The sequence below is a fragment of the Moschus berezovskii genome, chromosome 13 (assembly GCF_049115385.1).
Source record: "Moschus berezovskii isolate FMDL1 chromosome 13, NW_MosBer_1.0, whole genome shotgun sequence".
Classification (NCBI taxonomy): domain Eukaryota; kingdom Metazoa; phylum Chordata; class Mammalia; order Artiodactyla; family Moschidae; genus Moschus; species Moschus berezovskii.
The window spans coordinates 62,098,732-62,122,746 of NC_142472.1; the positions used below are offsets into that span (position 1 = coordinate 62,098,732).

The 24,015-nt window shown below is 40.6% G+C and overlaps 2 protein-coding genes across 5 annotated transcripts in view; one reads left to right on the forward strand and one right to left on the reverse strand.

Annotated features, from left to right (window-relative positions):
• The first annotated feature begins 1,511 nt into the window (after nt 1–1,511).
• RFXAP (regulatory factor X associated protein) lies at nt 1,512–15,375 on the forward strand. Its single transcript, XM_055426244.2, has 3 exons — nt 1,512–2,181; nt 6,408–6,515; nt 8,197–15,375. The coding sequence occupies exons 1-3, from the start codon at nt 1,693–1,695 to the stop codon at nt 8,305–8,307; spliced, it is 708 nt and encodes a 235-aa protein (XP_055282219.2). The 5' UTR covers nt 1,512–1,692; the 3' UTR covers nt 8,308–15,375.
• A 4,097-nt stretch (nt 15,376–19,472) lies between these two features.
• The window catches only part of SMAD9 (SMAD family member 9), a 69,553-nt gene continuing 65,010 nt past the window's right edge, over nt 19,473–24,015 (reverse strand). For all 4 annotated transcript variants that reach the window (XM_055426237.2, XM_055426238.2, XM_055426236.2 and 1 more), the window contains one exon: nt 19,473–23,245. In XM_055426237.2, coding sequence (XP_055282212.1) covers nt 23,102–23,245 — 144 coding nt within the window. In that variant the 3' untranslated portion in view covers nt 19,473–23,101. The remainder of the gene's footprint in view (nt 23,246–24,015) is intronic.

Consider the following 24,015-nt stretch of genomic DNA (forward strand, 5'->3'; position numbering starts at 1 on the left):
TTTAAAAAATTTTTTTTAATGTAGTTAAGACCCACCCACATAGCACCATCCAAACACTTTCCTGTGAACAGATTTATCATTTGTTGGAGAGGGCGATGGCACCCCACTCCAGTACTCTTGCCTGGAAAATCCCATGGACAGAGGAGCCTGGTAAGCTGCAGTCCATGGGGTCACGAAAAGTCATGGCTGAGCGACTTCACTTTTTACTTTCATGCATTGGAGAAGGAAATGGGAACTCACTCCAGTGTTCTTGCCTGAAGAATCCCAGGGATGGGGGAGCCTGGTGGGCTGCCATCTATGGGGTTGCACAGAGCCGGACACGACTAGAGTGACTTAGCAGCAGCAGCAGCAGCAGGGTAACCATCTCTTTCCTTTCCAATGGGTGGAATGGGAACTCTGACTAGAGATGGAGGAAGAAAAAAACAGGAGAGAGCACATGTACTGGACAGTTTTGCTCAGGACATGGCAGGATCGTATTTGACTGAGTCCAGATTCAGTGACCAGAAATTGCCTAACAACTGGTAGGAATGATAGACCGTCTTTTTAACGTTTGCCTTTCGATAACCCTATTCACACATTCACGTCACTACAGTTGGTGAAAACTGTACTGAAGACTTACCTTAGAGGTCATAGCAAAGGCCACGTTCTGTGTGTCCTCAGTCACCAACGACTCTTTGCAACCCCCTGGACTGTAATCCATCAGGCTCCTCTGTCCACTGCATCTTCCAGGCAAGAATACTGGAGTGGGTTGCCATTTCCTCCTCCAGGGGATCTTCCCAACCCAAGTCTCCTTTGTCTCCTGCATTGGCAGGCGGATTCTTTACCACTGAGCCGCCTGGGAAACCCAAAGGCCATGTATGATAAACCAATTTCCAAGAAAGGAAAAGGTTTCGAGAGTAAACCATTAGTTCTCCACAGAAATACATCCCGGCCCGGGTCAGGTTCACTCCTTCTCCTCGGTGGTACCATTTTCACATTGGCCGCTTCTGCCTTCACTGACTGCTACCTAGTGGGGCCTGGTCGTGACACGGCCACAGCTCAGCCTCTCAGCTCCCATTCCTGTCAGGGTCGGGTGCAATATTACAATGCGGGTCCTGATGCTGTATGAGAAGGCTCATGAACAATGTGAATTTACACTGTGGAGTTCCAGTACAAAAGTGCTTTGAAACATTTTAGGCAGAGTCGGTTCCAGTCAAACAGCGCCGCCAGGCCCAGCCCCTCAAAACCTCCAGGGCACGCAGCACCAGGCGCGGGATCGCGCGCGCGACGCGCCAATCTCCCGCCACCGCCAATCGCACATGCGCAGTCAGGCCCTTGGGCGACCGCTCAGCCCCACCTCTCAGAGACGCCGGGTTCCCCGAGGGCCTCGGAGCGTAGAGACGCTCACGCGCCGGCGGCAGACGCGCAGGCGCAGTGGGGCGCCGTCGCGGAGCCCTCTCGGGTGTTTTCTCGCGATCCGGGGACGCTGGTTTGCTAAGTGCAGTGGGGCCCGGCAGGTGCTGAAAGGCCGGGGTCGTGGATCCCCAACACCTAAGTCTGAGCAGCACGGAGGTGCAGGGTGTCACCGAAGGCGCGGGGCCGGGCGCCGCCAGCGGCGCGCTCCGCCCCGGAGCCCCCGCCCCTGCCCCGGGCCAGGCCCTGGCTCCAGCCCCCGTGCCGGGCGCCGCGGCCTCGCAGTTCGCGCTGCTGGTAATGCACCCCTGTGGAGGGCAGGACGAAGCCGCGGCCGAGAGCGTCCTGCGGCAGGCTCCGGGCCTGGGGGGCAGCGGCGGGCCCGGCAAGCCCGTTCGGTACCTGTGCGAAGTGGCTGGGGATGGCGAGGAGGAGGCGGGGGAGGACGAGGCCGACCTGCTGGACACCTCGGACCCCCCGGGAGGAGGCGAGAGCACAGCCAGTTTGGAGGATCTGGAGGACGAGGAGACCCACTCGGGGGGCGAGGGCGGCGGCGCGGGAGCCCGGAGACGGGGCAGCGGCGGCGGCGGCGGCGGCCTGAGCAAGACCTGCACGTACGAGGGCTGCAGCGAGACCACGAGCCAGGTGGCCAAGCAGCGCAAGCCGTGGATGTGCAAGAAACACCGCAACAAGATGTACAAGGACAAGTACAAGAAGAAGAAGAGCGACCAGGCCCTGAGCTGCGGTGGGGCCGCCGCGGCCGGCAGCTCAGGGAACGTCAAGCTGGAGGTACGGCTTGGGGTCTGGGGAGTGGGAGGTGGAAAAAGAGACCCAGCTCCTGCGGCGGACTGCAGCTCCAGCGCCTGCCCCCCGGCTCCCGGAGGGGCCAGGTCTCCGTGGCTGGACTTGTGGCGGGAAGTTAGCGAGTGCTTAAAAAGTTTATGCAAACCGAGGCAAAGCCTGAACGGTTTTGGTGCACCCTTGTAGTGGTGAGTAAATCTCAATGAAAATGGTGTGACATGGTAGCGAAGCTGTAATTTCGAAGATCTGGGATACGGGCTGGAAGGGCAGGTAGTAAGTTGAGCTGATTCATCACTGGAGGAGCTGGCAAAGAGACTTAGGAACCCAACTGAAATCGGTCCTTTAGAGAAGGTAGTCTCTTCCTTTTTTCACTACCCTATTCTCAGGATCCTTTTGTTAACTATACCTAATCTTAGCACCCTGTTCTCAGCACCTTTCCACTAGCTAAAGTGGAAAAAAGAGTACTTTTGTTAGTGTTCTTTGTGTTATATTCTTAATCTTATCTCAGTACTCTGCTCTTATTAATAGTGCTTAGTTCTGTTCTCTGTGTCTTTCTCTCAGTTAACTTTATTCTTAATACTCCAGTTCTCAGTAAATAATCATCTCCCTTATTCAACAGTGAAAGTAAGGGTAGTTGTTTGACCCTCTGTTTGTTCCAGAGGTACTCAATGACTTCAGAATTCTTTACAGAGTGAGAAGATGATACACTTCTTGTCAGGAAGGAAATGTTTTACCTGTAACCACTTTTCTTTTTCTTTCTTTCTTTTTTTTTTTATTGTCAAGCATTTACACCTACTGTTTGAGGGAAATACATAAAAGGCAAGTAGATACCTGAATTAGAATTGCTCCCTCCACTCCGTACAAAAAGAAATTTAAATTTTTTCCTATTCTGAAATAACTTGCATGATTTCTTGGGAAAGAGAATTGCTGTGCACAACAAATGATAGCCATTTACTTAAAGGACACTATCAGTTTGAGGAATCAGGAGCTCTAAGTCTTTGTTTAACTGAGTAAAGAAAAGAACTAACGGGAACAGTCAGGATACAGTAAGGGCCAATTATAAGTGCTACTTTAGAAGTGGAGAGGATAGATCACTGTAGGCTGAGATATTCCAGAAAGGCTTTGCAGAGAAAATACAACTTAGTATAAGCTAGAAAGGACGGCTAATAGTTTGTGTTTAATCAGCTAAGTTTCTTCTCTGCCAGGCACAGTGCTTAGCTATAAATGGAGTCTCACCCCCTTCAGCAGTGAGATAGATACTTTACTTTCCATAAGTGGAAACTGAGGCAAAGAGAGGTTAAGTAACTTGGCCCAGATCATGCAGCCAGCAGGTGCTCAAACCCAAGCAGTCTGCTTCTAGAACCTTCAGTCTTATCCCCACGCTATCCCGCTTCCCTAGAATTTTGGTGGTAAAAAGAAAGAGAAGCACATCTCAGTAAAGGAAGGAGAAGTGGGAATACAGGAGCTATTTTTGGAAAGACAGCAAGGGGACCTTTCTAGCTAAAGTGGAGTATCTGTGTGGAAAATTCACAAAGGATAAATTTGGAAAGAGTTTGAAGCCAGTTTTTGTATGATACTGAATGCCAGGCAGTGGGATTTGAATTTGGAGGCTTCAAAAGAAAGTTCCTAGTTAGGCAGTAACAAGGGCTTCTATTGTAATGGTGTGGGTTAAAGTCAAGGGCCTTCAGATTTAGAGATTTTTAGGAGATAGCTATAGAAGGACTGGTAGGTGGTGACGGGATGTGCTGCCATAGTATGAGCAGCAAGCTTAGAAATTAAGATATTTAAAAATCAGTATTCCTAAAAAAAAAGAAATCAGTATTGCTGACACAAATCAAGGTTAAATGAGGAACAGATGTATATAATGTTTAGTCCGTGTATCTAAAAATGGTGCTATGTGAGTGACACAGAAAGGAACCAGGGATGAAAGCACTGACCTGTGGGATTGATCATTATCATAAAATGTCTAAGAAGGCTATCATTTGGAAGAAGCAGTAGAGTTATTTTAACTAGTTCTGACGTAACCAGGACTCAGGTGAGTCACAAGGGTTATGTGTTTCAACCCAACCTAAGGAAATGCCACCTAAATGTTAGTTACTCAAAACCAAATCAGTTCAGTTCAGTCGCTCAGTCGTGTCTGACTCTTTGCTACCCCATGGACTGCGGCGCGCCAGGCCTCCCTGTCCATCATCAACTTCCGGACTTTGCTCAAACTCATGTCCGTTGAGTCGGTGATGCCATCCAGCCATCTCATCCTCTGTCGTTCCCTTCTGCCCCTGCCTTCAGTCTTTCCCAACATCAGGGTCTTTTTCAGTGTCAGTTCTTCACATCAGGTGGCCAAAGTATTGGAGTTTCGGCTTCAACATCAGTCCTTCCAATGAATATTCAGGATGGGTAGCCTCAAAAGTTGGTAACTCCTTAGAACAAAAATTGTTGAAGATTTCTATAATTCCAGCACTTGCAGAAGTTTGGACTGGATGACTGAAGGTTATTTTCACTACAAGCTTCTATGATTTTGTGTTACTAACATTCTGAATGTATTAATGCATAGTGGTGCGTGTGAGGTGGGGAGAATAAGGGAACTCCACTGTCAATTTCAGCATCCTATTTCTAGTGCACATAAGAATCAATCAGTCCCATATGTAGTTATTTTTGTGGGGAGAGAAAAAAAAATTATTTTTGTTTTCTCTGAGTATTAGAGTCTCCTTTTTACAGGTGTGTGAGGCTTAAAATGTTTAGGGATTGAATATTTTTTTAACATTAGAGTGATAAACTTCTCATAGTGAAAGAGATAAGGTGAATATTCTAATAGATAACTCAGGGGCCAGTAGAAAGAAAGTCAAAGGAGTTGACTGGTGGTGCAGTGGTTAAGACTCTGTACTCCCAGTGCAGGGAGCATGGATTTGATCCCTGGCTGGGGAACTAAGATCCCACATGGCATGGCAAAAAATAAATAAAATTGGAAACGTTAAAAAAGAAGGGTCAAGAGAAAAAAACAGCTCAACATCTAAATAATCTTTTTTTCCCCACATTATATCATGTGTACATGGAATCTAAAAACAATGGTACAAACCAACTTATATAATTTTAAAGGTTATTTTCCATTTACAGTTATTACAAAATGCTGGCTAGATTTCCCCAATACATCCTTGTGCCTGTCTTACACCCAGCACTTTGTCCCTGCCACTCCCCCACCCACTGCTGCTGCTGCTAAGTCGCTTCAGTCGTGTCCGACTCTGTGCGACCCCATAGATGGCAGCCCACCAGGCTCTGCCGTCCCTGGGATTCCCCAGGCAAGAACACTGGAGTGGGTTGCCATTTCCTTCTCCATAAATAATCTTTAGATGAAGAGCAGAAGAGTAAATTTATACAAGGCATGGCTTATGTGACTTTATATTTGTCAGAATTTTTGTATGTGGTCAGCGTTTTCTAAGAGTCAGAATGTTTTGTAAACTTAACATTTTGTTGGCCAGGGAAAATTGTATCCTACCAGGTAACTGGGGAAACATAGTTGGTAGTAAGTGCTGCTGATTTTGAGTAAGGATGCGATGCCTCAGGGTATGGTGTGATTTCAGGATTACCTGTTTTGTCTATACCAGTGGCAGATTACTTACATCAGTGCTTCCCAGTCTTTTCAAAGTCAGTTTGTCATTTTTCTCCTGATGACTTCCAAATTTTGAAATTTTTGTGTATCAATTGCTTTTCTTTAAGTAATATTTTACTGCCCACCCCATTTTTTGGTTGGTGTTAATTTGTTTGTTGTTTTGTTGGGCAAAAAAAGCAATGAAGAGTGTTTCATTAGCACTGTATAAATGGCCTTTGAGTTCACATATTCCATACAAAGGCAGGCAGACGGTTTGACCTGGATAGCTTTATCTGAAGGCAGTGTTCCGTTCCACTTGGCATTGTTTTGTAGTATTGAAAATCACTCACAGCTATTAAAATAGGTCCCCTTCCTCTACCCCTGCCCCTCTGTTGATTTTTGAGAACTTCTGGAGACTGAAGATCCCAGGTTGGAAATCCTGGAGGGTGAGGGAGTGAGGCGTGTTACATAAAATTGTCAACACTTTGCCTAGTGACTTAAAGAGGGACTTTCCCAAAGGCTCCCAGGAACTGGGCAAGAAGGAAGAGAAGCAAAGCATCATTGAAATGCCTGTAAACATGGATTATTATATCAACATTTAATCCTATTTGCATTTTATCTTTTATCCCAGGAAAGTGCAGACAACATACTCTCCATTGTAAAACAAAAAACGGGATCTTTTGGAGATCGACCTGCAAGACCTACTCTTTTAGAACAAGTGTTAAATCAAAAAAGACTGGTAAATATCTGTTTGTACAATAGTTCCAAACCTAACACATTTGTTTGTTATAAATGGAACTGTTCAACTTTTGAGATTTTTTTAAACTGGTTATCAGTTTTTAATTGTGATACTGTGTTAAATTGGTCCAGAACAGAACTATGCCTCTGCCAGTATACACTGGAATCTCATAAAGACAAAATCACAGAGAAAATATAATTGAGCTACATAAAAATGAATGCTGTAGTAAAAAATGGCAGCATAAAAATAAAAATGCAAACTTGAAAATAACAGGAAAAAGAGTTGCAACAAATATATAAAAGACAGTGGTTTATATGGTTGATATTTTTGTCATACAGACTGATGAAGAAAAATTTTGCCCTCAATACATTGCAAAAAAAAAAAAACAGAAAAAAGCAGAAATGCTTCCCTTACATAATCCAGAAATGTGTTTCAAATCGGTAAAAATCACATAATAAATAGTTCAATAAGTGAAAACTGTTTAAATGATAACACAGTGATGTTGAGGACTCCATGAAAGGGACTCTCATTCTGATGGCATCTTACATTAGTACAACACTAATATAATAATTACTATAATATTAATAAAAGAAAGCAGTTAGGCAGTCTGTATCAAGAGTCCTTAAAATGGTCATTCCTTCATTCAGAGATCATGTTACTGTGAAGACATGCACAGGAAATGAATCCTAAATATAGATAAGCATAAGGACATTGCCAGAAAAGTATTTATCACAAATAGTAAAATAGTAATTTAAACAACTTCATTGTTCATCATCCCTATAACAGCTAAATAGACTGTTGTACATTTATTTAATAAAGGTTGGGCAGTCTTTACAAATAAATTTTAAACAAAAGCATATTTTAATAAATAGGAAATATACTATGCTGTAGTGTTAAATTTTAAAATCAGTATTTAATGATAGTATTTCCATCTTATTTGGTTTATCTTGTTCAGTATATTAGGCTAAAGGTTTTTCTTCCTTATCAATTTATATAAATATTTTAATAAAACTATTAGTCTTACATTTGTCATGTGAGTATAACTATATTTAAAAATGGTCAGTGTATAAAACTTATTAGTTGTTTTAGAGCAGTTTTATTTCTTTTCTGAAGTTTTGGTAGTGTGCTAATATTACTTTTATTATACATGTATACCTATATTTACACACACATACCTATGCACACAGACATACATCATTTTAAATTTCTTCCAGAAGACTTAGTAAGCCAGTGGGAGGAACTTGAATTCCAGTACTTGTCAAAAATGTATGTTTCTAACCTGGAATTTAACTGCCATGCTTGCATGGGGTATCTTTTCATTTCTTTTCTTTTTCTTGCTGTAATCATGGGCCAGTGTTCTTCTTGGCCCTTATGTTTCATAAAGAGTATACATGCTGGCATATCATAAAAACATTTCCTTTGTGCAAAGTCACCAGAAAAATCAGGCTTCTCCCATGAGTTTTAGATTTTAGTATTTGATGTATGATACCAGATTTTGTTATTAGTTTGAAGTTTAATTGCAGTGCTGCATCAGATGAAGAAATTAATTCAGTTCAGGAATTTTTTTTTTGTAAGTATATTGTATCAGGTATAAGGATATAGCAGAGTAATTTTATAGCATGATACAATCTCATAAGAATACTGCTATTAATAAACATATTTTCTCTTTCTCCTTTTTAAGTCATTACTGAGAAGTCCAGAAGTGGTACAGTTTTTACAGAAACAGCAGCAGCTATTAAATCATCAAGTTTTGGAGCAAAGACAACAGCAGTTTCCAGGAACATCAGTGTGAGGGAATTTATTAAGAAGATCTACACGTTTTTTATCTTATTGTAGTGGATGGACATATTTTTATACTAAAGATAAATGGGGTAAGACATGCCAGCAGATGGTAAACAATCATTTTCCTGTGAATGTATGTGTGTATTTGGAGACTAATAAGCATTGCACATTGTGAATCTAGTCCTTTCAGATCACCATGGATTTGAAGAAATCAGCAGTAGTATTTAAATACAAGGTTTTTTTTTTTTAAAGTGTTTCTCTTCAGTCATTGTTACTGAAGGTAATGCAGCAATTGCTTTCTGTGGAAGTCACAAAGTTAATAGATATTAATCTTGGATCATCTAACTCAGTTATTCTCATCAAGGGGCAGTCCATGACAGTCTTAGGCCAGCCATCCATCCAGTTGGAAATGGATGGATATGTCTTATCACAGTGACCTTGAAAACTTGCTGGTTTTTAGTGAGTGGACAAGGAATGCTAAGTGTCTGGAATGGTCCCCCACAGTTCAGAATTTTCTTACACTCAGTGCCAATAACCCTCCTCTTAAGAAGCACTGAGAGCTGTCTGTGTTGATAAAATGTAGTTGGGGCACCTAGAATTGGGTTCTCATAATAACCGTTTCTTTCCAGTTAAGGCTGGAGCTGTCAAGGAGGTAAGTGGTAAGCGTATTTTTTATGTGTAAAGAAAGGGATCATTATTAAGTATCTGAGAGAGTAGAATGTGCACCTCTTCTCAAAGATGTGCTGGTAAAACCCAGGAGGATTAACTAAGTACCCTGGGATGAGTGCGCCTCCTGGAGTCGGCCTCTCTGCTTCTATCAGTGTTCTCTTTGAAAGCAAACAGTTCTTGTGTACTGAATTTGTGAACAGGACAAATGCATGTCCTCTTACCAGTGTCAGAACAAAACTACGTTTTTATACTCATTTCTTTTTCAAAAAGAGATCCCCAAAATAACACTCCAGCATTTTTGTCAGTGATTTTCAAAATCGAGCTATTTTAAGATGGTATTATTCCTAGATAATGTTCAGAGAGTGATGGGCAATCTGGATAGATACTTTTTTCTTGTACTTTCTCCTAGTAAAACTTATAAAAGGAAAAGCTACCAATAAGAGTACCAAATCAAATGTCAAGAAAGTATATCCAGTGTTAGAGTAATAAGTGCATGTACCTCAAGTTAAACTGTGCAGAAAGTTGTTACAGTCTCTTGAGTTTTAAGCTCTGAAATAGATATCAAGTTATATATGGATGTTCTAAGATGTCCTTAAGGAGAGAAGGAATCTTTTTGTTCACTTTTTATATCTGTTTTTATACCTGCATATCTCTGCAGAAACATTTTCACCAGAATTACTCATTAAAGTCATTATTGACCTTTGAGTTGTCTGATTCACTAATTTTGTTCTTCAGTTGCTCTACACCAGATGCAGAGGAATTCATTTACATTTGTTATCCGCTGTTAGCTTGTTTTCTTACTTGTGGAGCTGGGACCTTTTTTGAATCCCTAGAGTATAAGTTAACTTCTGTAGTAAAAAAAAGGCAGCTTATCCTTCTTCAAGTGAAACAGGAGGATGAGGAAATGAGAAAGTAATAGGCCAGTAAGAACTGAATTAAAAGAAAGGAACTTAATATATGTTATAAAAAACAGTAAGGTTTTTACTTATTTGGCGTAGGTTTATTGCAGTTTGTCCCCAACTTTGTTTTACCCCTCCATGTATGTATAACTTTTGTAATGTGGCTTCATGTTCCCCCCACTGAGAGGGTGAGTTTATTTGTCCTTTAAATCTGGAGAACTGGCCTTGTGTGTGTGTATCCTTGGATGGCCTCAGGGAACAGAGACACCATCCTAGCCTGGGACCCCCTGTTTTGGACTACCGTGTGAAAGAGAGGCAGACTTTGTTGTATCTGCCATGGTTTATTCAGGTGTTCTGTGACATCCAGCCAAGCCAATATCCTCAATAATATTAGTATTATCCTCAGTAATACTGTACGTAAGAGGGTTGATGAGCAGCATTAAAGATTTGGTCTGGAAACCAGGAACCTATAATGGCAATCTGCAATAAGGTGACACAGTTTCACAGGGCTCCAACAGACATAGAGGAAGAAAGAAATTGCAAGCTTGAGCTCAAATTCATTTAGTGGAAGAAGTGGAGGAAGTTAGGTTGCTTTTGTGAGAGTACTCAGTAATAGAAGCTATGGAGTTCTTGCTGAACAGAGAAGAAATGAGGCCAACGGGAAGTGGAGTTTACTATGACATTGCAGAGCATGTGTAGGAAGAATCTGAGAGCACGAGGTGTTTCATCTAGGAAACTAGCAGTACTCGTTACAATGAGTTAGCAACTGCCCCAGTCTATTACACTCTGTAATAGTGAGTATATCAACAACTCAAGCTTCTTTATGCCTTGATTTTAAGACCATTCCCAGACTTCCACTTGAAGAGTGGGATTTGGAAGGATTGAATAAACAAGGCTGTAGGATTTAGTGGCAAGTAAATAACTCGGGGACGGCTCTCAACTCAGGGAGAAACCCAGAGGGATTTGCTTCAGCTCATCAACCAGCAACTCTAGTGCACCACCAGAACTTGCTGAAAAGCAATCAGAAAAGGAAAGGGAAAGAAAGAAAACGATGAAACAGATGTTTTGCATCAGAAGTAGTTAATCCAAACAAGATGGTCTTCAAAAGAGGTGTCCATCAAAGATTATATTAGCCAAAAATTGTGAGGGGACTACAGTTAGTTTTGAATAGGCAAATATAAAGGATCACAAATAATGTTACCAAAGTTATATGTAAATGTATAATTATATGCTCATGCAAGCTCATATGCAAAATTGGAAGTAATAAAGGAAAATTGGGTCACTGGTGTCATGGGGTGTTCAGTGGTTGGGAGATCTTTTATTAAAATAATCCTTTGAATGTTTAAATTTTTAGTACTCATGGATGACTCTTTCCAAAATGTTTTTGTTATTACAAACTGAAGTCCTATTACAAATTGAAAACAGTAGATAGGCTATGCTTTTCTCTTGGCTTTCTAGTTCAGTTTATAGAAAGAAATATGTTTTTACTGCCGAATCTTTATTTCTGAATATGTAGCACTTATTTATTGTGAGTCCCCTCTGAGAGTTTCTTACCATCTATGTGAGGTCTTAGTTCCCTAATCAGGGCTTGAACTCTGGCCCCCTGCATTGGGAGCGTGGAGTCTTACCCAGGGAAGTCCCTGGGAGAATTGCTTTTCCTCGCATTTCTACCAGCAGTAGTAATTGCTGTTTGTTTGTTTTTTTAAACCTCTTGCCTTTCTGATAGCTATATTACTGCTGACGGTTGCTTTACTAGCATTTCCATGAATCCTGATAACTTTGAGAACCTTTTCCTATGCTTGTTGGCTACTTAGAGTTGGCTCTTCTCTCCATTAGCTGCTGCTGCTAAGTCACTTCAGTCGTGTCCGACTCTGTACGACCCCATAGATGGCAGCCCACCAGGCTCCTCTGTCCCTGGGATTCTCCAGGCAAGAATACTGGAGTGGGTTGCCATTTCCTTCTCCAATACATTAAAGTGAAAAGTGAAAGTGAAGTCGCTCAGTCGTGTCCAACTCTTCACGACCCCATGGATTGTAGCCTACCAGGCTCCTATGTCCATGGGATTTTCCAGGCAAGAGTACTGGAGGGGGTTGCCATTTCCTTCTCCATCTCCATTAGCTAGTCCTGTCTTTCGTCTATTTGTCTATTTTTTCCATTAGCCTCCTTTTACCCTAAAATGTGCAAAAAAGTCTAGTGACTGTTACAAGAATGAACCCTATGTCATTTTTATTTCTTTTTTTCATGTCTGACATTGGTTTATTTACCTTTTTATGGTATCTCTTGCCCATGCAAGCTTTCAAGTTTTGAATATTTGGACATATCTGACATTTCTTTTATGGCTTTTGGTTTAAAAGATCTCAATTTGGGATCTTTAACATGATTGTTGATTTAAAACTTCCTGTTTCTTTTTCTCGAATTAGAAAATATGATTAGTAGGGATACTGGCAAGTAGTCCTGATTTCCTTTGTGTAACTAATCGACTTGGAAGTTTTAGTATTCCTGTCATCATTACCCCCTCAGTTTCTAACTTTCTTTAGCTATGAAAATGAGTATTATAATCATGACTACAGATGCTGTTGAATGGTGCATACATAAGACCTGCATTCAGATAGTCTAGCTTATGATTTAGAGATGGGCTGAACTCTCCTTTGTTGAGCAGACTTGTTTTGCTATAGGAAAAAAACGTTATTAAAATACTAATTAGAATACTGCTTTTACTGAGTTTAAGCTTAATATTTTCAAAACTTTTTAGTGAAAATACTTGACATGTTTAATAATTAGGTGAGTTGATCTCATCTTCTAATCAGGACATGGGCTACTTTCCCTGTTCTCCTTATGATATAGTGCTCCACCCTCCTCTTTGTTTGATTCTAATGCAGCAAAGGTAAGCTTTTATTATTATAAACTGGAGCAAATTAAATGATGCTCTCTATTCATAGCTTTACTCTAGTGATGCAGAAATGCATGCAGCCTTTCTTACAATGCATTCATTGAGCAGAGATACTGATTTTCATGGGCTGTTTGTAGTTTGGGCTTAAAAGGGCCCAAGAGTATATGCAGCAGGAAAGCAAAATCAGAGAACTAAGGAAAACAAGCATAAAAGAAGTTATAACTAGTGAGATTTTCTGTTTTCCTCTCTTACAATTGCAGCCTGGGTTGTTTACTGTCTTTGGTTGGAGACCACTGTCCACTGTTAAGATTTTATAGCGGTTGCCTTTGAAAATCTAATAAGGAGCAGGGTATATTAACATCAGATATTTGCACAAAATTATACTACTGTTTGTTGTGGTAATATAATTATGTCATATTAAATACACGTAGTTAGGTGCACTTCACCATCATGTTGATTAGGATCATCTTTGTGGGTGGTGGGTGAGGGCAATTGTGACAGCATTATTTCCTTTCAGAAAATGAGTCTTAGAGAAAGCCATATTTTTCTAAGATTACCCAAAGTTGTCTGCCAGTAGTTTGGAAGCTCCATGTCATACTCAGGGACCCTGTTTCCAGGCTCCTGTGATGCTTTCAGAGCTGGCCTTTCCTTTCTAAACGACCCTTCAGGGCTTGGACACCCTGCTCTTTGTGCCAGTGAGTGGACCCTCCTGGGGTCAGGAGTCTGCCTCTGTGAGAAACGCCAAGCCTCCCTCCCTTATCCAGGTACCTTTCTCTCTTCTTATGCCCAAATGCCACGTGACCATGTTTCCTGTGTCTCTTCTTTTTCCTATTCACCCTTTTAGCACCAGCAACCATCAGAATTGCCCTTTGCTCCCTAGTTGCAGACATTCACTACCTTTAAATGGTGTATACAGTCCATCTAAGACCTCACTTTCTTGAACATTTCCTGCTTTGTTAGCGATTGGAAAATGACCACAGCCCCTGCCCGGGCCAGGCACTGCCTATTCTGAAGGGCAATGAGAATTTAAAACCAAGATTGACTGAGTAACTCACAGGTACCCAGTGTGGACAGGAGGGCTGTGTTTTGGGGCCAGCAGAGCGCTGGGCTCTACCCTCTTCTCCAGCCGCAGGATGAAGCCTAGGATCACTGTGGTGCTCCCCACCATGGCGGTGGGAACACCAGTGTCCTCAGAGGCCAGTGCCGCCTAACTGCCTGCACTGTGTCCTCACTGGGCAGTGTCAGGGCTCACCTCTGGTGTTAGTAACAGGAGGCAGGAATTGAATGCTTAACCTCTAGCAACCAAACTGGCAAGCCTTCCCACAGAGTCTGAAAAAGAGGAGTATTTTGAACACAGATCTCTTAAACAGCTGTTGCACTGGCAGAGCAAATGGAGCCAGGGTAGTGTTCAGAACCAAATTAGCAATTGTATCACAAATTACAGGTGCTTCCAAACAGGTTTGCCTGCACTTTGTGACAAGAAGCTGCTCCTCCCACCTGAGGGTTCAGGAAGAACCAGAGACAGAGCTGCATCAGCATTCCACACGTTGAAGGTGACTGTGTCAGTTATCTAGCACACCACCCCGAAGCATAGTGGCTTACAATAATCACCTCCCCCCACTCACCCCTGCAATAGTGTTAAGGGTTAGCTGAGCTTACCAGAGGGCTTCTGGTGGTCAGGCTTAGGAGTCTCTCCTTGAGGAGGCATTCAGATGAGAGCACAGCTGTGGTTGGTAACATTCAAGACACCTTATCCTCAGGTCATAGCAAACTGGGAGCCTATTCCAGGCCAGATCCAACCCACAGTTCTTTTCTGTACTGCCACAGGCTAAGAATAGTTTTTACATTTTTAAATGGTTGGAAAACCAAAAGAAAAATCATCTCATGACATGTGAAAATTACGTGAAATTCAGATTTCTACATCTGTAAGATTTCACTGGCACAGAGCCACCCCTGACCACTTACATAGTTTATGGCGGCTTTTGCACTGTGGTGGCAGAGTTACAACAGACATGAAGGTCACGTGGCCTGCAAAGCTGAAAATTTTTACTATCTGGCCCTGGATAGAAAGTCTTCTGACCCCTACTGCTAAGTGTCTTTCTACAGACAACTTCATTAACCATCAGCGGGTTATTTGGAGAATGTTTAGTTTTTTTTCTTTTTAAATGATGAGGCCACAGAGAATTCAGCCTGTCACTTGAAAGCATTATCTCCAAATAACATACTGCATGCAGGTGTGAGTAATTTGGGGCTTAAAACAACCGTGAATATAATTTTCATTATATTTACTCCATCTTAACATCATCTTTCAGATTACTGGAGTAAATCTGAGGCCACAGTTAACATTTTTATCAGATGTATGCAAATAATAGAACCATCTATGATGATCATACAGAGATAAACGTTCAGAACTGTTACCTTCTTTATATTCCTTGTTGACTTGTTCTATGAGAATTCTTATGCTTCTTTACTCCAATTCACATTCTGAAAATAAATGCTTAGAAATGATTTTAACAGTTTTTTTTTAAATTTTTTATTGGAGGCTAATTATTTTACAATATTATATTAGTTGGTTTTGCCATACATTGACATGAATCCGCCCCGGTGTACATGAGTTCGCCCTCCTGAACCCCCCTCCCACCTCCCTCCTCCCCTTATCCTCCCTTTGGGTCATCCCCACATACCAGCCCTGAGCATCCTGGAACATGCATCGACCCTGAACTGGCAATTCGTTTCACATATGATAATATACATGTTTCAATGCCATTCTCCCAAACCATCCCACCCTCACCCTCTCCCACAGAGTCCCAAAGACTGTTTTATACATCTGTGTCTCTTTTGCTGTCTCGTATACAGGGTTATCATTTGCATCTTTCTAAATTCCATATATATGCGTTAGTATATTGTATTGGTGTTTTTCTTTCTGGCTTACTTCACTCTGTATAATAGGCTCTAGTTTCATCCACCTCTTTAGAACTGGTTCAAATGCATTCTTTTTAATGGCTGAGTAATACTCCATTGTGTATATGTACCAAAGCTTTCTTATCCATTCGTCTGCAGATGGACATCTAGGTTGCTTCCATGTCCTGGCTATTATAAACAGTGCTGCAATGAACATTGGAGTATACGTGTCTCTTTCAATTCTGGTTTCCTCGGTGTGTATGCCCAGGAGTGCGATTGCTGGATCATATGGCAGTTCTATTTCCAGTTTTTTGAGGAATCTCCACACTGTTCTCCATAGTGGCTGTACTAGTTTGCATTCCCACCAACAGTGTAAGAGGGTTCCCTTCTCTCCACATCCTCTCCAGCATTTATTGCATGTAGACGTTTGGATAGCAGCCATTCTGACTGGTGTGAAATGGTATCTCATTGTGGTTTTGATTTGCATTTCTCTGATTATGAGGGATGTTGAGCATTTTTTCATGTGTTTGTTAGCCATCTGTATGTCTTCTCTGGAGAAATGTCTGTTTAGTTCTTTGGCCCATTTTTTGATTGGGTCATTTATTTTTCTGGAATTGAGCTGCAGGAGCTGCTTGTATATTTTGGAGATTAATCTTTTATCAGTTGCTTCATTTGCTATTATTCTCTCCCATTCTGAAGGCTGTCTTTTCACCTTGCTTGTAGTTTCCTTTGCTGTGCAGAAGCTTTTGATTTTAATTAGGTCCCATTTGTTTATTTTTGCTTTTATTTCCAATATTCTGGGAGGTGGGTCTTGGAGGATCCTGCTGTGATTTATGTCGGAGAGTGTTTTGCCTACGTTCTCCTCTAGGAGTTTTATAGTTTCTGGTCTTACACTTAGCTCTCTAATCCATTTTGAGTTTATTTTGGTGTATGGTGTTAGGAAGTGTTCTAGTTTCATTCTTTTACAAGTGGCTGACCAGTTTTCCCAGCACCACTTGTTAAAGAGACTGTCTTTTCTCCATTTTATATTCTTGCCTCCTTTGTCAAAGATAAGGTGTCCATAGGTGCATGGATTTATCTCTGGGCTTTCTATTTTGTTCCATTGATCTCTATTTCTGTCTTTATGCCAGTACCATACTGTCTTGATGACTGTGGCTTTGTAGTAGAGCCTGAAGTCCGGCAGGTTGATTCCCCCAGTTCCATTCTTCTTCTACAAGATTGCTTTGGCTATTCGAGGTTTTTTGTATTTCCATACAAATTGTGAGATTATTTGTTCTAGTTCTGTGAAAAATATCGTTGGTAGCTTGATAGGGATTGCATTGAATGTATAAATTACTTTGGGTAATATACTCATTTTTACAATATTTTTTCTTCCAATCCACGAACACGGTATATTTCTCCATCTATTAGTGTTCTCTTTGATTACTTTCACTAGTGTTTTATAGTTTTCTATGTGCAAGTCTTTTGTCTCCTTAGGTAGATATATTCCTTAGTATTTTATTCTTTTCGTTGCAACAGTGAATGGAATAGTTTCCTTAATTTCTCTATTTTTTCATTATTAGTGTATAGGAATGCAAGTGATTTCTATGTGTTGATTTTATATCCTGCAACTTTACTGTATTCATTGATTAGCTCTAGGAGTTTTCTGGTAGAGTCTTTAGGGTTTTCTGTGTAGAGGATCATGTCATCAGCGAACAGTGAAAGTTTTACTTCTTCTTTTCCAATTTGTATTTCTTTTATGTCTTTTTCTGCTCTGATTGCTGTAGCCAAAACTTCCAGAACTGTGTTGAATAGTAGTGGTGAGAGTGGGCACGCTTGTTTTGTTCCTGACTTTAGGGGAAATGCTTTTAGTTTTTCACCATTGAGGATAATGTTTGCTGTGGGTTTGTCATATATAGCTTTTATTATGTTGAGATATGTCCCTTCCCACTTTCTGGAGGGTTTTTATCATAAATGGATGTTGAATTTTGCCGAAGGCTTTCTCTGCATCTATTGAGATAATCATATGATTTTTATTTTTCAGTTTGTTAATGTGGTGTATTATGTTGATTGATTTGTGGATATTGAAGAATCCTTGCATTCCTGGGATAAAGCCCACTTGGTCATGATGTATGATCTTAATGTGTTGTTGGATTCTGATTGCTAGAATTTTGTTAAGGATTTTTGCATCTATGTTCATCAGTGATATTGGCCTGTAGTTTTCTTTTTTTGTGGGGTCTTTACCAGGTTTTGGGATTAGGGTGATGGTGGCCTCATAGAATGAGTTTGGAAGTTTCCCTTCCTCAGCAGTTTTCTGGAAGAGTTTGAGTAGAATGATTTTAACAGTTTTAATTGTCAAAGCTGCCTTTCCTTGCTGCTACTGTGCAGCTGAGTATTTGCAAACTAAATCATGAGCATGCTTCTCTCTTCCCCACCAGCTGCAGCATGGTCACTGGACATGCAGTTGGAAGCTTGCGATTATTTTTAATTTGAGAAGAAATTAAATAATTGCTGATTTTAAAAAAGGAGAATCGGAGACAAATACCATTTCTGCCTTCATCATGGGAACCCCAGATGCCTTTCTAAACAAACAACAGCTGGAAAATGCTGAACACAGATAGATACAATCCTTGCCTTTAAAAGTTCCCAACCTTGTAGGGATGGATGGATAAGAAGACAATATGGTGTAGGGATTGATAGTTGATCGTTAATGAGCACAAATTATGATGTGGGCACAGAGGTTGGGCACCTAAGCTGGTCTGGGAATGTCTGGGTGCCTTGCTAATGGGAACCAATGGGAAGGAAGGCAAGGTGGATCAGCCCAGAAAGCTTCCCGGGTACCCACCCAGGCCTGGTGGAGATCTCATTGCTAGGCCCTCCAGCAGCCTGTCCCAGCTGATAGCACATTGACCTTTATCAGTTTACTTGTTCATCTTCCTCCACAGACTTGGAAGTTTCTTTAAGGCAGAAACTGTCATCTGTCATTGTTATCTACCGTGCCTGCCTGGTAGTAGCTGATGCTCAAGAATCATCTATTAAGTGAATATGTGGAAGTTTCTAGGCTAATGAAAATACTCTGTCTCTTAGATAGGCCAATGTTTAAAGAAAATATGTCTGTCTATACAATGGTATTTTTAAAAATATGTACTAGTTTGTGGTTGAAATGCCAGTACCAAATTTTGGATGCAAAGATAGGGTCAGGAACCATAGGAGATGCAAAGACAAGCAAGACACAATCACTGCTTTCCATAAACTTCCAGCTTAAGTAACATGAGATGGTTGGATGGCATCATTGACTCGATGGACAGGAGTGTGAGCAAGCTCTGGAGTTGGTGATGGACAGGGATGCCTGGCATGCTTCTGTCCGTTGGGTCACAAAGAGTCTGACATGACTAAGGAACTAAACTGACTGAACCCTCCTCTTTGTGGAACCAGAATAGCTCGTCTTTTCATCTGTTTACATTTTGGAATTCCACAAAATATTTCTTTTGAATAAAGGGCTCCATTTTTTTAAAAAAAGAAAACTTTAATCAAGTTAATAAAAGACCAAGTTTTCTCAAAATACTTACATATTCTACCCCTCACCCCCCATTTAGACTGGAAGGAAATTTAATGGAGAGAACAGAAAATTTACATTTTTAGATATTTTCATATTCCTCCTGGATTCCATCTTTGTTTTTCCTGAGTTGCCTTTAACACTTTCTAACAGGTACTATATAGCAATGTATAGATATTTACAGTAATTGTTCATTTCCATATACTGTAATATCATTTAATATTTGCTAATACACAGGGGAAAAAAGCTTCTATGCATATTCTTTCTAAAATTACTGCAAGATATCTTCAAGGGCTATATTTTTTTCTACTTTATATACAGTAGTGTGTATATGTTAATCCCAACCTCCTAATTTATCCTTCCCCCTCCAAGGTTCTATAGTTAATGCCAGTTATATTCTAAGATGTTTAATTCAAAACTGTTACCTAATTTCTCTATAGGATGTTGGATTTCAAAAAATCCCATTTTCAAAACAGAATTGTATAAGATCATCTTAAGGACCCATATGCAACGAATCCTTCTATGAGGTTTGCAGGGAATAATGAGCCAAAGACATTTAGGTACAGTATTCTTTATTATAAACAATCAGATAACAGTGTAAGTGTGCATTTGAAGGATAATTGAGGCCTAGCTATAATAAAAAACATGACTTAAATAGAAATAGTTTCTTTTTTGTTAGTTTGTTTTACATTAATTTGAACTTAACATACACCAAGATCATGTAATTTGTCATATAGTTCGGCCATTAAACCCTTAACAAGAGCAGACACAATTTGGAATGCATGTTACATTTTGCTTTATTTGACTATGTATACCAAATATTCAGGACATACTCAGAGTTAAGCCGGTGCTTGAAGTCTAGCAAGCAATACCTAAAAGATGTTTTTGTTGCTGTGATGGGGTATTCACTTCCTAACAAGACAATTAAAAGGAGATTCTAAATGCTAGGTGGTTGTCCAACTTTTTCTAATTTAAACTGAGTGTAAAAAAAAAATAAAGTAAATGTATTGAGAATTGACATCTTAATAGTTCCAAAGCACTGGTAGGTATTAAAATATCATCTAACTAAAAATTTTTACATCTCAAATTTTTAAGAGGAGAAAAAACAAAACCCAGACTTGAACAGCACTATAAATGTTCTGAGTCTTGTCAGCAGGCCAGATGTTACTGTTCTCTATTGCCTTGTCTACGGCAACCTTAAAACATGTTTGGCAATTGCTGATGCAATTAATGGCTCAGCATGTCCACTTTGCTCACAATCCTATAAAAGAATGTGAAGACCTTGTTTGGACTGTCTACCTCAAGGATTGAATGTTAAATAAACACATTTAGAAGTCAGAAATCAAATCCTGCATTACAGTTTTTAACAATTCTTACCAGAAAAAAATTTAAAAGCCTTATCTAAAATGACTATGTTACAATGACTTAAGGGTTAACTTCCCATCACTTCTAAAATCTCTGAATTTCACAGTATCTTGATAAAGGCTTTTGGTGAGATAGACCTGGTAGTGATGCATACGTACCACTTTAATCATTTATTTTTTGAAGATACAATTCTGATTCACTGGAACATTCTGTCCTGGTTTCCCAAAGCTGCGTGGAAAGCCAGTGTATTTTTTTCATGTCATTTATAAGTAACTAGTACCGATTAATTCTGTAAAGGTGTAAGATTATCAGAGGAGGAGTCTGACCGCTGATGGATAAAGCGATGTTTGATCCCTGGAGCCCAAACCAGGTGTACCTCATGCTGTTTTGTGCAGCAGTACTCGTTTGAGGAAGACTTCACTATACTAATGCCTTTTCCAAGGAAAGGGGGCATAGGGAATTACTGGAAAATAGGGAAGCAAGAGGAGAAAAAACCAACTTTGAGACAAAGAAGAAAAGCCTCATTTATCCAAGGATGTCTTCATCCATGACTTGATTGCTCAGAAGAGAAAGAAAATCAGTTTCAAAATAGAGATAATTAGGAAATCAGTTATATTTTTTTCAAGCATAAGAAAGAGAATGTGTTTTAATAGTTCTTGAAACATGGAGATGATTCTACAGATTTCTGTGTAGACTCTCAGCTCCAGAGGGCTGGGAAGGTTTCTTGTGTACATTGACTCCACAGTACCTAACTGTGCCGGGCACATACATAGTTGGTGAACCAATAAACTACAGAGTTCTCTAAACACTAAACGGATCACCTAGCTTTAATGTAAAATGTGATATTTTCTATTGTATATACGAAAGCTTCTACTAAGTAACACTAGTCATTACAAGAGGTGATGGCAGTAGCTCACGCATATATTGTTTTTGTATGATCATTCCTACCTTGAATACAATTTAATGAGAAACAGCTACTATACACTAATGCTAGAAAGAGACAGAATGTATAAATGAAGAAACCTCCTGGATCACTGAAGTACCGTCTGTTAACAAGCATAATCACCTTCTTAAATTATACATTTTAAAGAGGGTGTGAAATAATTTTCCAAGCAATGCGGTGTTTAGTGGTTGGGAATTATATATATATATATGAAAGTACCTAGAAATTTGATAAATGGCCCTCTTTATCATCCAAGAGTAAATAACAGGTTTTGGTATTTTGTATACATTTTTTTAAAATGTCCTGTTATTCAGGACCATTGTTCCTCAGAAATGATAGGGATTATGGAATTACTATCTTATTTGGGAAGTTATTTCTAGTTATGAGGCTTTAGTTTTATAAGAGGCTACCACCTATGACCAGCAGGTCACTTAATCGGTAGAGACACTAAGTTAAAGAACTCAGATTTTATCGCAGCAACGGGTCTAGGTTTTCTTAAAGGCTTCAGTGAACACTGAGTCATCTGTGAAGAGTTAGTGTATTTACCAACGTGTGAGGAACATGTGGCAAAATGTGCCCTCGCCTAGAGACTGAATGTGGGAATGTGAGAAGGAGTAAGTAAACACAGGGTGTTTTTGTCCGATGCTCTTATTTTACTGCCGCTTCCACACACACACACAGGACTTAAACACACGACCAGCAGGCATGCCGTGCAGACAGACCTGCGGAGCTGCCTGCCCTGAATCACCAGGAGAACTTACGTGGAACTTAACGTGATTTCCTACGTGGAAGGCAGGCATCTCTGTGGGTGATGCATGGATTAAGAAAGTGCTGGTCTTATTTTGTAGTTGGGGGAGATAGCTCATCTCATGCTAGTTCATATTTATAATATCTTCCCATATTAGAGTTATTTTTTTTTTTGTACAGTGGTAAGATAATGAGGCAACCTGGCTCTCAGCTTCACAGTTTCTTTCTTTTCTGATCACAGTTTTAATTTGTTTAAACAGTACCATTCATGTCAGCACAACAGTCTGCCTACAGGTATTTCAGCTTCAGAAATAAAGCTTATGTGACTTGTCTTACATAACTGATTTTACAAGCTTGATTTCCTTTTTCTGTCAGCACTTGAAGTGAGGTCATTTAAATGTTACGGGTTTGATAGCTTTGTTTTGTCCAAAGTGTTATTTGCCCTGGTGCTGCTAGTACCTGATTGTTGCTACGTAAACAGTCTTAGTATTTTTCTGGACTGGCCATACAACACGCCTTATGTGATGTGGCAGACGAAAGCTGCCTTTGTTCTGCCAGCACCCTTCAAATGCTGTCCACAGACCTGCCTCATTTGTTCTCTTCCACAAAAGAAGCTGCTGCTTATTAGAGCACAGGCGCAAAAACCCTGCTCTTCTCATGGCGTTGTAGTGGCATCAGGTTAACTAGAAAGCACAAAACAAGATGCTGATACAAAATATGAAGAGTATATATTAAATGTATTTACATGTGTACTTAGAAACTTCAGTTAGTCGTGAATCTGAAATGATACAAGCCACAATGATACATGCCTGCAACAGCATCTACCCTATAGAAATGTGCGTTGGGACAGGACCGTTAAGACACCGAAGAAATCGGGTTGTGTGGGGAGCCCATCTGAGTCAGAACTTTGTCCAGCCACTGCAGCGGTCCATGAAGGTGGATCTCAATCCAGCAGGGCGTGCTTGTGACATCCTGGCGATGGTACTCGGCTCCCCAGCCCTGAAAAGCAAAAACGGAGCCAAGTGATTGTGCCAGATTTCCAGGCAGCCTCCAGGGGCATGAGACAGGCCTGCTGGACACAGCCCACCCACCAGGGCAGCTTCTGGGACCTGAGAACATGAACTCTGCATTCCTGCAAGTAAAAGACAACCTTTTCATCAACCAGACACCCTAAGATGAATCTCCATCTGAGGTTTCCAACTGGGCTCGCAACTAAATCTACGGACCTAGAGAGGGCCTGGGTTCCAGCCACATCAGAGACACGGAAATCATGCTGTCTTCCCCAGGGAAGGGAGCTTGAGTGCACGTTCACCCCGCTTAATGCTGAAGTCCGTGTTTTGCACAAAACAGAGCAGTGGCTGGATCTGAATGTTGTTAAGTGAGAGCTGAGGGTGCTCTCTGTTACTCGGGGTTGATGAAGAAAGCTTGTCTCTCCTCTCCCGCACTGGCTCACTTGTGGCAGCTTGCCATTGGTAACCATCCACAGGAGAGACCGCAAAAAATAAACGAAGTTTCATTAACATCCATGACCTCACATGGTTGCAGTTTTTTATTGTGGTGAGAACTTACCAATTTCTTTTACACTGATCACCTATAGTTATATTTGCTAGGAATCTTTTTTAAGTCCCTGCAATATTAGTAACAGTTTGTGAATTATGTAGTTTTATGAATTTAAAGGTTGCATATCTGAGAAGTACATCTAGTTGATCTTAGGAAAATCAGATTCCTATACAGGTTTATAATACAGTGAAATAATTATGTCTGAGACA